The following is a 13,177-nucleotide window of genomic DNA, read 5'->3' as shown; positions in this document are numbered from 1 at the left end:
TTCTATACCATTTTAGAACTATTTTTTCAAATCATGACACTGATGGGACTTTTAATTTTGGAGGCTGCCACAGTGAAAGGGTTAGGAAAACTAAATGTGTATTTAGATAGGAAGAAATGTACAGGACTGACTTAATCATTGCCCCCTAATAAGGGGGCCTTACAATAATACTGGCAGTGTATGGAAACTTACTGCTGGATCATGAAGTGCATGTTCCACAAGCTTGGCCAGTTGATTGGCAGCATGAGCAAACATCTCTGGGTTAACAGAAGCGGGGGAGGCAGTAAATGAGGCCAAATCTTTAGCAGCATCCTCAGCTGCCTGCATTGCCTTTCCTCGACACATCCAAACATCTGGTTCTTTCCAAACAACAGTGCCATTGGACAGCTGTACACAGAAACGAACAGCACCCAATGAAGGAAGCAGCATTGCTGAAGAAGAAGGTGTAGTTGTAGACTGATGATTGTTGCTATCATTTTCATTTTCTTCCTTGGCATTTTTTAAAGATTCATGTCTGCCATTTAATGTACTAGTTGTTGTTCCTATTTCAATCTCTTTACTCATTTGCATTTGCTCATTCAGTCTCTTCCTAGACTCTAATACTACATCAGTGGACTTTCTGACAGTCCTTGATGGCATTTCAAGTAAGGTTTCATCAATATTTACTTGAGGAAAATTATGGTCACCAGCTAAATGCTCATAGAAATTTCTTCTAGTGTTTTCCAAGTATTTATTTTCATCTTTGGTAAATTCAGAGTAACTAGCTTGGACTGCCAAATCTTCTGCATTCCTTGCTACTTTTTGCTGCTCAAACTTATTTGAATCTGTTATGTCTGCCTGATCCCATCTTTGTTGTTGGTCATATTGTTTTTTCTCTGCTCTGTATAAAGTATCTGATACAATAATGCTTTGATTATCAGGCTTCTTCCCTTCTTTTTCAACCTCAGCTTTTAAACTCTGCTGCCCACCAACAACTCTTTCTCCAATGTGAGGTTCTGCAATTGGGTTGCTCCTAGTATTAAGTTGTGCTATATGTTTATCTATATTTACTTGTTGTTCCAAAGGTTGTTCTTCAGTGACTGGTTGCTTTGGAATTCTAAATCTTCTTGTGTTAAATCTTCCTCTATATCGAAATTGTTTTCTTCCTGGCCTTTCTTCAGCATATACCTGGGACTCCTGCTCTCTTTCTGTCTGATTGCCTATGCCTCTTCTCATCTGTTTAGCCTTCCTAGGTTGCCCTCCTTGCTGTAATCGTCTCAGATGTCTTGGGTGTGATCCTCGCAGGTTTGCTGCTATTACTTGTCGACGTACTGCTTCGCTATTTACCTTAATTGAAAAAAAGACTGAATTTGATATTTCTATTCCATGACACAATTTTTTTTATTTTAATAATAATACAAATAGCAACAGCATTTCTCAATATATTATAATATTGTAAGCATTTACAAAGTGGCATTATTTACCTCTGAGACAGACGTGATAGGGATGGTTGTCTGAGTACTTTCAGTTAATTCTATGCTGCGAGTTTGTCTATTAATATAAAAGCTACCACCATCCCACTCAGCCTGAGTTGTAATCCCAAGTAATGGGGAAAGTACAGTAGGATGCACTGATGATCCATCATCATATTCAAGAAACTTCTTTTCGTCAATAGTACTAGTTGGAAAATCATCACTAATGATATTTGTTGCTGCAGTCCCCACAAGCTGTCCCATCTTTCCTGCACTAACATTGTCAGTGGCAGAGGCTCGAACTCCAAAGGGACAGGGCAAGGTGACTGATAGTCCATGTTGGGTTGCAGGCCAGTGGAACTCTCCAGTATCGAGTTGGGTGGTGTGAGCAGGGCATGATTCTGTCCAAGAAGATAAGAAAAAGAGATTTAGGCAGGAATGGAAGAACCAAGTGCTGGAAGTATCAGTGCTGTTGACAAAGCTAGCAGTAACTAAGAGAAGCAAAAATGATAGGATTTTACAGCAAAGCATCTAATAATGAAAAAAATACAAGTATTAGTAAGGAAAAATTCCATATCAAAATATGTCATCAAAAAAATACTTTTTTGTAGCAGTATGAGAGCAATAAAAGTGTTATGAATATTAATGAATAGCCTGTAATTCAAAATTACTTGGTACTTCTCCATGCATCACACAAAAAATATAAGAAAAATTATCACTAAGATATATAGTACGTATTCATTTTTTAATATTCACACCCCACAAGACGAGGTTTCTTGACGCTAGTGAAGGTTTGGTTCTTGATCCAAGGAACTGGACCCATCCCCCCCTTCCTTGGGTTAAACATGAATGCCTCCCATTCCCTAGGCACTGTAGGACCTCAACTGTTGGTTTAGAGCTTTCCCTAAATAACAATAATAATAATAAATTAATTCAGTGAATGATGGTGAAGGTTTTCTTCTGTGGGTCACCCTCACCTTGGCAGAAGATGCCTGCTGAGTTATAAAAAAAATAATTATTACATTGGTACACATAAATTAAGTCTTGATTCATGCAACTAATTACTAAATTTTCACTGAAGGTGAACAGGGGCAGCAAGTGTAAAAAGACTCCCATATGTCAACAATATCACCAATATTACATATACATGTTGATAAATTAGACACATATGCAACATTTGGGTATCTTTAATGAGGACATGTTTCGCCACACAGTGGCTTCATCAGTCCATACATATATACAGAGGACAATAGTGAAGAAAAGTTGAAGTTTGAGGTAATCAGTCCCTCAGCCTTGAGTCGATGTGATCAGTCCATCAATCTTGAAAGCAATATAGCATATGTGCGAAGAAGTGACTTATATACCTCTCCTGCCTACAGTATACATTATAGGCCACTTCTTCGTATTATGCTGTATTCTTTTCAACAGTGATGGACTGATCACATCGACTCAAGGCTGACAGACTGATTACCTCAAACTTCTCCTGTTCTTTACCATTCCCCTTTGTATGGACTGATGAAGCCACTGTATGGCTAAACGTTTCCCGATTAAAGATACCCAAATGTTGCACATGTGTCTAATTTATCAACTTATCGGTTCTCTGAACCATTCATCTACAATATGTATACATACATACTACTGTATAATATTATACTTTTAGATCAAATTAGCAGTACTAAAAAAAATCAAGTAACATTAACTTCATTCCCATATACGTACAGAATATTTAGGAAGTTAACACAAATTTCAAGAAAATATAAATACTTCATACAACATGCACGCATGTATGTGTGTGTGTGCATGTGTTTTGTGTGTGTATGTACTCACCTAGTTGTACTCACCTAGTTGTGGTTGCAGGGGTCAAGTCACAGCTGCTGGCCCTGCCTCTTCACTGGACACTACTAGGTCACTCTTCCTGCTCCATGAGCTTTATCATACCTCTTCTTAAAGCTATGTATGGATCCTGCCTCCACTACATCCCTTTCCACACTATTCCACTTCCTGACAACTCTGTGACTGAAGAAATACTTCCTAACATCCCCGTGATTCATCTGAGTCTTCAACTTCCAATTGTAACCCTTTGTTGCTGTGTACCATCTCTGGAACATCCTGTCTCTGTCTACCTTATCAATTCCTATCAGTATTTTATATGTCATTATAATATCCCCTCTATCTCTCCTGTCTGCCAGTGTCGTCAGGTCGATTTCTCTTAACCTCTTCTCGTAGGACACGACCCTAAGCTCCGGGATTAGTGTGTGTGTGTGTGTGTGTGTGTGTGTGTGTTAGTTACCATTTTGTCCTAGACACTATGCCTGTTGTGTGTGTAGCTGTGTGTGTGTGTGTGTGTGTGTATGTGTGTGTGTGTATGTGTGTGTACTCACCTAATTGTACTCACCTAATTGTGGTTGCAGGGGTCGAGACTCAGCTCCTGCCTCTTCACTGATCGCTACTGGATCCTCTCTCTCTCTGCTTCCTGAGCTTTGTCATACCTCTTCTTAAAACTATGTATGGTTCCTGCCTCCACTACTTCACTTGCTAGGCTATTCCACTGCCTGACAACTCTATGACTGAAGAAATACTTCCTAACGTCCCTGTGACTCGTCTGAGTCTTCAGCTTCCAGTTGTGACCCCTTGTCCCTGTGTTCCCTCTCTGGAACATCCTATCTCTGTCCACCTTGTCTATTCCCTGCAGTATCTTGTATGTCGTTATCATGTCTCCCCTGACCCTTCTGTCCTCCAGTGTCGTCAGTCCGATTTCCCTTAACCTTTCCTCGTACGACATTCCCTTGAGCTCTGGGACTAGCCTTGTTGCAAACCTTTGTACTTTCTCTAACTTCTTGACGTGCTTGACCAGGTGTGGGTTCCAGACTGGTGCTGCATACTCCAGTATGGGCCTAACATACACAGTGTACAGTGTCTTGAACGATTCCTTATTAAGGTATCGGAACACTATTTTCAGGTTTGCCAGGCGCCCGTATGCTGCAGCGGTTATTTGGTTGATGTGTGCCTCCGGTGATGTGCTCGGTGTTATGGTCACCCCAAGGTCTTTCTCCCTGAGTGAGGTCTGTAGTCTTTGTCCACCTAGCCTATACTCTGTCTGCGGTCTTCTTTGCCCCTCCCCAATCTTCATGACTTTGCATTTGGCTGGATTGAATTCGAGAAGCCAGTTACTGGACCACATGTCCAGCCTCTCCAGGTCTCTTTGCAGTCCTGCCTCATCCTCGTCCGATTTAATTCTTCTCATCAACTTCACGTCATCTGCGAACAGGGACACTTCAGAGTCTATTCCTTCCATCATGTCGTTCACATATATCAAAAATAGCACTGGTCCTAGAACTGACCCCTGTGGGACCCCGCTCGTAACAGGCGCCCACTGTGATACCTCTTCACGTACCATGACTCGTTGCTGCCTCCCTGTCAGGTATTCCCTTATCCATTGCAGTGCCCTTCCTTTTACGTGTGCCTGATCCTCCAGCTTCTGCACTAATCTCTTGTGGGGAACTGTGTCAAAGGCCTTCCTGCAGTCTAGGAAAACGCAATCTACCCAACCCTCTCTCTCGTGTCTTACTTCTGTTACCTTGTCATAAAACTCCAGGAGGTTTGTGATACAAGATTTGCCTTCCATGAACCCATGCTGGTTTTCATTTATAATCTTGTTCCTTTCCAGGTGTTCGACCACTCTCCTCCTGATAATCTTCTCCATGACTTTGCACACAATACATGTCAGAGACACAGGTCTGTAGTTTAGTGCCTCGTTTCTGTTTCCTTGCTTAAATATGGGGACTACATTAGCTGTCTTCCATTTCTCAGGTAGTTGCCCAGTTTCAAGGGATGTGTTGAAGATTGTGGTTAGAGGCACACACAGCATCTCTGCTCCTTCTCTAAGGACCCATGGGGAGATGTTGTCCGGTCCCATCGCCTTTGAGGTGTCAAGGTCACTTAAGAGCTTCTTCACCTCCTCCTCAGTTGTTCGTATGTCATCCAACACTTGTTGGTATATTCCCTCTTGATGTTCCCTTCTGTGCTGTCTTCCCACAGCCCTTCCTGTCTCTACTGTAAAAACTTCCTTAAATCTCCTGTTCAGCTCCTCACATACCTCCTGATCATTTCTTGTGAGTTCTCCACCTTCTGTCCTTAATCTGATCACCTGGTCTTTGACTGTTGTCTTCCTCCTGATGTGGCTATACAACAGTTTCGGGTCAGTCTTGATTCTCGATGCTATGTCATTTTCATACTGTCGCTGGGCCTCCCTCCTTACCTCTGCGTACTCATTCCTGGCTCTGCGACTGATCTCCCTATTTTCGTGTGTTCTCTGCCTTCTGTACTTTTTCCATTCCCTATTGCACTTTGTTTTTGCCTCCTTACACCATCGGGTAAACCAGGGGCTTGTTCTGGTCTTCCCGTTGTTACTGTTGCCCTTGGGAATGAACCTTTCCACTGCCTCCTTGCATTTTACCTGGAGTTTACCTGGAGAGAGTTCCGGGGGTCAACGCCCCCGCGGCCCGGTCTGTGACCAGGCCTCCTGGTGGATCAGAGCCTGATCAACCAGGCTGTTGCTGCTGGCTGCACGCAAACCAACGTACGAGCCACAGCCCGGCTGATCCGGAACTGACTTTAGGTGCTTGTCCAGTGCCAGCTTGAAGACTGCCAGGGGTCTGTTGGTAATCCCCCTTGTGTGTGCTGGGAGGCAGTTGAACAGTCTCGGGCCCCTGACACTTATTGTATGGTCCCTTAACGTGCTAGTGACACCCCTGCTTTTCATTGGGGGGATGGAGCATCGTCTGCCAAGTCTTTTGCTTTCATAGTGAGTGATTTTCGTGTGCAAGTTCGGTACTAGTCCCTCTAGGATTTTCCAGGTGTATATAATCATGTATCTCTCCCTCCTGCGTTCCAGGGAATACAGGTTTAGGAACCTCAAGCGCTCCCAATAATTGAGGTGTTTTATCTCCGTTATGCGCGCCGTGAAAGTTCTCTGTACATTTTCTAGGTCGGCAATTTCACTTGCCTTGAAAGGTGCTGTTAGTGTGCAGCAATATTCCAGCCTAGATAGAACAAGTGACCTGAAGAGTGTCATCATGGGCTTGGCCTCCCTAGTTTTGAAGGTTCTCATTATCCATCCTGTCATTTTTCTAGCAGATGCGATTGATACAATGTTATGGTCCTTGAAGGTGAGATCCTCCGACATGATCACTCCCAGGTCTTTGACGTTGGTGTTTCGCTTTATTTTGTGGCCAGAATTTGTTTTGTACTCTGATGAAGATTTAATTTCCTCATGTTTACCATATCTGAGTAATTGAAATTTCTCATCGTTGAACTCCATATTGTTTTCTGCAGCCCACTGAAAGATTTGGTTGATGTCCGCCTGGAGCTTTGCAGTGTCTGGAATGGAAGACACTGTCATGCAGATTCGGGTGTCATCTGCAAAGGAAGACACGGTGCTGTGGCTGACATCCTTGTCTATGTCGGATATGAGGATGAGGAACAAGATGGGAGCGAGTACTGTGCCTTGTGGAACAGAGCTTTTCACCGTAGCTGCCTCGGACTTTACTCTGTTGACGACTACTCTCTGTGTTCTGTTAGTGAGGAAATTATAGATCCATCGACCGACTTTTCCTGTTATTCCTTTAGCACGCATTTTGTGCGCTATTACGCCATGGTCACACTTGTCGAAGGCTTTTGCAAAGTCTGTATATATTACATCTGCATTCTTTTTGTCTTCTAGTGCATTTAGGACCTTGTCGTAGTGATCCAATAGTTGAGACAGACAGGAGCGACCTGTTCAAAACCCATGTTGCCCTGGGTTGTGTAACTGATGGGTTTCTAGATGGGTGGTGATCTTGCTTCTTAGGACCCTTTCAAAGATTTTTATGATATGGGATGTTTGTGCTATTGGTCTGTAGTTTTTTGCTGTTGCTTTACTGCCCCCTTTGTGGAGTGGGGCTATGTCTGTTGTTTTTAGTAACTGTGGGACGACCCCCGTGTCCATGCTCCCTCTCCATAGGATGGAAAAGGCTCGTGATAGGGGCTTCTTGCAGTTCTTGATGAACACAGAGTTCCATGAGTCTGGCCCTGGGGCAGAGTGCATGGGCATGTCATTTATCGCCTGTTCTCGATTTTGATTTGGCATAGGTGAAGAAATACTTTGGGTTTCATTCGATTTCATTTATGGCTTTTAGTTCTACCCGCAATTCTTGACTCCTAAAGGATTCTTTTAGCTTAAGTTCGATGCTTGCTATTTCTCTGACCAGTGTCTCCCTACGCATTTCAGATATATTGACCTCTTTTAGCCGCTCTGTTATTCTTTTCTGTCGCCTGTAAAGGGAGCGCCTGTCTCTTTCTGTTTTACATCTACTCCTCCTTTTTCTTAGAGGAATAAGCCTTGTGCATACATCGAGTGCCACCGAGTTAATCTGTTCTAGGCATAAGTTGGGGTCTGTGTTGCTTAGTATATCTTCCCAGCTTATATCGGTTAGGACTTGGTTTACTTGGTCCCACTTTATGTTTTTGTTATTGAAGTTGAATTTGGTGAATGCTCCCTCGTGACTAATCTCATTATGTCGGTCTGGGGCTCCGCGCATACATGACTGAACCTCAATTATGTTGTGATCTGAGTATATTGTTTTTGATATGGTGACATTTCTTATCAGATCATCATTGTTAGTGAAGATGAGGTCTAGTGTATTCTCCAGTCTAGTAGGCTCTATTATTTGCTGGTTTAAATTGAATTTTGTGCAGAGATTTAAAAGCTCGCGTGAGTGTGAGTTTTCATCAGAGCTGCCTCCTGGTGTTATTACTGCAACAATATTATTTGCTATATTCCTCCATTTTAGGTGCCTTAAGTTGAAATCCCCCAGGAGCAAGATGTTGGGTGCAGGAGCTGGAAGGTTTTCCAGACAGTGGTCAATTTTTAACAGCTGTTCCTGGAATTGCTGGGATGTTGCATTCGGAGGCTTGTAGACTACCACAATGACTAGGTTTTGGTTCTCGACCTTTACTGCTAAAACTTCCACTACATCATTTGAGGCATTTAGCAGTTCTGTGCAAACAAGTGACTCTGCAATGTACAGGCCAACCCCCCCCCCCCCCTTTTGCCTGTTCACTCTGTCACATCTGTATAGGTTGTAACCTGGGATCCATATTTCGTTGTCCAAGTGATCCTTTATGTGGGTCTCAGTGAAAGCCGCGAACATTGCCTTTGCCTCTGCAAGCAGTCCACGGATGAAAGGTATTTTGTTGTTTGTTGCTGGCTTTAGACCCTGTATATTTGCAAAGAAGAATGTTATCGGACTGGTGGTATTGTTGGTACTGGGGGGGGATTTTTTTTCCGGCATTAGTATCTGTATCTGTTGGTTTGGAGTGGAGGCCATCGACTGTGGTTCCACTCCAGGAATGACTGGATTTGGTGTACGATTTCTGCCATTTCCTGCCAGTTTTTTTTCCTTCCTGGCACTAAAAAACCTCTCCCTCTTGAGTGGCTGTGGCTACCCAGGTTTTCCCATGGCCTGGATGTTTTGTATCTTTTTGTCCCCTTTAGATGGTATGCCTGGCAATTTAAGTTATAGCACAGTCTTTCCTGTACTGAGGAGGTACACAGTTCAGGGTGAAAAAGCTTACAGGAAGGGAGTTTGCATTTTCCTGTTGTCATATGGGCATGGCATTTTCTAGGGTGGTCATAGTTGCACGTCCCATCTGTTTTTCCAGATTTCCCATGCCAGCAGATACCGAGTGCATAGTATGTGCACAGGCTTGGTTTCCGTTTGCCTTGGGTTTCTGTGACTGTATTCCCTGTTGGTGCATGTTTCCCTGTCTTACTTCTATCCTCCCTAGCACCAACAATGGAGCTCCCACCAGTTGTTTTTGGTAATATATCCTCACTATTGCTAGTGGAGTCCTCTTGTTTGCTATTTCCTGCGGTATTTCTAGTTTGCAATATTGGTTTTATCTTATCTTTGACTACACTTGTTTCCCTACTATGGCTCCTGTCCCCTATGAGGTCATTTATATGTATTCCTTCCTGTGTATAATTCCCGACTACCTGGACAAAATCTCCAGCTTCACCATTACTGTCTCCCAGGACAGCATCTCCAGCTTCCCCATTACTGTCTCCCAGGACAGCATCTCCAGCTTCACCATTACTGTCTCCCAGGACAGCACCTCCAGCTTCACCATTACTGTCTCCCAGGACAGCACCTCCAGCTTCACCATTACTGTCTCCCAGGACAGCACTATCAGCCCCCCATTTACTGACTACCAGGACATCATCTCCAGCCTTACAGTTTCTGACTACATGGCCAGTATCAAGGGCAGTACCATTCAGCCCAGACTTTTTATGTTCCCATCTGTTGTAGAAAGCTTCCAGGTTTTCTATGAAAGCAGCTTTGATGTTGACCTCTTTTAATACCCTTGTGATTTTAGTCCACAGATTTATCTCATTTGGGCATACCCAAAAACACTTCCCTGTTTTAATACTGCTTGTAGCTAGTTCTTGGATATCTGCACAAGGGGCGTGACACCAATTTCCACAAAAATGACAATTTATGCATGTGGAAGCCCGTTTGTTTGACTGACCACAGACTACACACAGCTTCATAATGATTTGAATGGTTGATTTACTGCAATTCTACTAGCAACCTCTTGAATATTCTATTAATAACCTGCTAGGTAGTGCACAACGAAACCGTTTGAAACCAGTCCAGGGTTCGGACCAGTCAAGGGTTCGGACCAGTCAAGGGTTTGGACCAGTCAAGGGCTCGGACCAGTCTATCTGATCTGATCAGTGGGTCACTTATTTAAACCATACTGGTCGGTGATTTGAGCTAACACATGAAGGATCTACTGGAAATTATCTACCCGAGTAATATGTGATTTGAATGATACAAAAGTATAACTTGCGTGTTGAAGAGCCGGTGACTGCTGGCACTCCTACAATGACGAACGGTCGACCTCCACCCTTGTTTATCACTCGCTGTATCTAGCTTCTCTATTTTTTTTTTCCGTCTCCACCACAATAAATGCTATATTATCACTATAGTTGACTGGTGCAAATTTTGGAGGAAGGACGCTTTTTCTGTAGTAATAATTGCTTCTCGTTGTGTATATTGTGACCGCTGGTAACTACAGGTTATATGAAATTCACAGTAACGTCTGGTATTTCAAGAAAAAGAAACTAATGAAAGTCACTCCACTCCACTAAGTACCATTATAATACTGGTTAGTTGCTACTACAACACTGTATTCTGCTATTCACTGGTATATGCGAGTACACTAGCAGGCCAGGAAGATTATTAAAAACAGCTGACCTGTGGTAAGTTTCTGGCGACTTCTGGCACCTGCCTCTATAGGCTTATCACTTCATTTACAAATTCACCTGTTTTCAAATGACACTTTAGCCTTTATCAACAATATACTAGGGAGCCACTGTAGTATACACTATACACTATGTATACTCAATGTTTTCAGGGAGACTTTCTTTCCTCTGACACAAAGTTCAATTATTATTATTTTTTTCACACGGGACACAGGCCTATGATTCCCCTCTGGCAGTAAACTCTGCTAGGTAGTGCACACTAATTCTCCTTTTTTGACTCATTTACTGGCTTTCCTGCCAGTTCTCTGTCCCACTGGACCTCCTGCAGGAAGTTCTTCAACCCTATGTAGTCCCCTCTTTTATAGTCAGGCTTTTCCCATTCTACTCCTGTTATTCTCACCACTTGCAGCTCTACTATGTATTCAAAGCACAGAACCACGTGGTCGCTAGCTCCTAGGGGACTCTCATACTTGATGTCCTCAATGTCTGAGCTGCCCAGGGTGAACACAAGGTCCAATCTTGCTGGTTCATCCTCCCCTCTCACTCTGGTAGTGTCCTTAACATGTTGGTGCATGAGGTTTTCCAGCACCACGTCCAACATCCTGGCTCTCCATGTTTTGGGACCCCCATGTGGCTCCAGGTTTTCCCAGTCAATCTCCCTGTGGTTGAAATCCCCCATAACCAGCAACTTTGCTCTGCTGGAGTGAGCTCTTCTTGCCACCTCACCAAGTGTGTCCACCATTGCTCTGTTGCTCTCTTCATATTCCTCTCTTGGCCTCCTGCAGTTCTGTGGTGGGTTATACATCACTGCAATGACCACTTTGTGTTCCCCAGACTGAAGTGTACCTGCTATGTAGTCTCTTTCTCCCGTCTCATCTATTCCTTCCATTTTCTCGAATTTCCATCTGTTTTTTACGAGCAGAGCAACCCCACCTCCCCCCCTGCCCCTTCTATCTTTCCTCATGATCTGGTATCCTGGTGGGAAGATTGCATCTGTTATTGTCTCCATGAGTTTTGTTTCTGTAACTGCTAAGATGTCTGGGGACTTCTCATTGTGTGTGTGTGTGTGTGTGTGTGTGTGTGTGTACTCACCTAGTACTCACCTAGTTGAGGTTGCGGGGGTCGAGTCCGAGCTCCTGTGTGTGTGTTGGTGTGTGTGTGTGTGTACTCACCTATTTGTGGTTTAAGGGGTCGAGTCTTAGCTCCTGGCCCCGCCTCTTCACCGGTTGCTACTGGGCCCTCTCTCTCCCCGCTCCATGAGCTTTATCAAACCTCGTCTTAAAACTGTGTATGGTTCCTGCCTCCACTACGTCATTTTCTAGGCTATTCCACTGCCTTACAACTCTATGACTGAAGAAATACTTCCTAATATCTATCTGACTCATTTGTGTCTTCAACTTCCAATTGTGGCCTCTTGTTTCTGTGTCCCCTCCCTAGAACATCCTGTCTTTGTCCACCTTGTCTATTCCATGCAGTATTTTATATGTCATTATCATGTCTCCCCTGACCCTCCTGTCCTCCAGTGTCGTCAGGCCGATTTCCCTAAATCTTTCTTCATAGGACATTCCCCTTAGCTCTGGAACTAACCTTGTGGCAAACCTTTGTACTTTCTCTAGTTTCTTGACGTGCTTTATCAAGTGCGGGTTCCAAACAGGTGCTGCATACTCCAGTATGGGCCTGACATACACGGTGTACAGTGTCTTGAACGATTCCTTACTAAGGTATCGGAATGCTGTTCTCAGGTTTGCCAGGCGCCCATATGCTGCAGCAGTTATCTGATTGATGTGTGCTTCCAGAGACATGCTCAGTGTTATACTCACCCCAAGATCTTTCTCCTTGAGTGAGGTTTGCAGTCTTTGGCCACCTAGCCTATACTCTGTCTGTGGTCTTCTGTGCCCTTCCCCTATCTTCATGACTTTGCATTTGGCAGGATTAAATTCGAGAAGCCATTTGCTGGACCAGGTGTCCAGTCTGTCCAGGTCTCTTTGAAGTCCTGCCTGGTCCTCATCAGATTTAATTCTCCTCATTAGCTTCACATCATCTGCAAACAGGGACACTTCTGAGTCTAACCCTTCCATCATGTCGTTCACATATACCAAAAATAGCACTGGTCCTAGGACCGACCCCTGTGGGACCCCGCTCATCACAGGTGCCCACTGTGATACATCATTACGTACCATGACTCGTTGTTGCCTCCCTGTTGTTGCCTCCCTGTGTGTTGGTGTGTGTGTGTGTGTGTGTGTGTGTGTGTGTGTGTGTGTGTGTGTGTGTGTGTGTGTGTGTGTGTGTGTGTGTGTGTGTGTGTTAGTTACCATTCTGTCCTAGGCACATGTCGATTAGACACTTGGCCTGTTGTATATAAGTGTGTGCATGTGTGAGTGTGTGTGCGCGTGTGTGCGTGTGTGTGTGTGTGTGTGTG

At 43.9% G+C, this 13,177-nt stretch overlaps 1 protein-coding gene across 3 annotated transcripts in view; it reads right to left on the bottom strand.

Moving 5' to 3' along the window:
- The window catches only part of LOC128686359 (uncharacterized), a 552,092-nt gene that overhangs the window by 99,714 nt on the left and 439,201 nt on the right, over positions 1–13,177 (bottom strand). For all 3 annotated transcript variants that reach the window (XM_070085880.1, XM_070085883.1, XM_070085882.1), the window contains 2 exons: positions 1,464–1,852; positions 193–1,326 (listed from right to left, as the gene is read on the bottom strand). In XM_070085880.1, coding sequence (XP_069941981.1) covers positions 193–1,326; positions 1,464–1,852 — 1,523 coding nt within the window. The remainder of the gene's footprint in view (positions 1–192; positions 1,327–1,463; positions 1,853–13,177) is intronic.

Source organism: Cherax quadricarinatus, chromosome 17 (assembly GCF_038502225.1).
Source record: "Cherax quadricarinatus isolate ZL_2023a chromosome 17, ASM3850222v1, whole genome shotgun sequence".
Classification (NCBI taxonomy): Eukaryota; Metazoa; Arthropoda; class Malacostraca; order Decapoda; family Parastacidae; genus Cherax; species Cherax quadricarinatus.
Note: the sequence above shows the minus strand (reverse complement) of the source record. Positions and strands in the feature narration are given on the sequence as shown.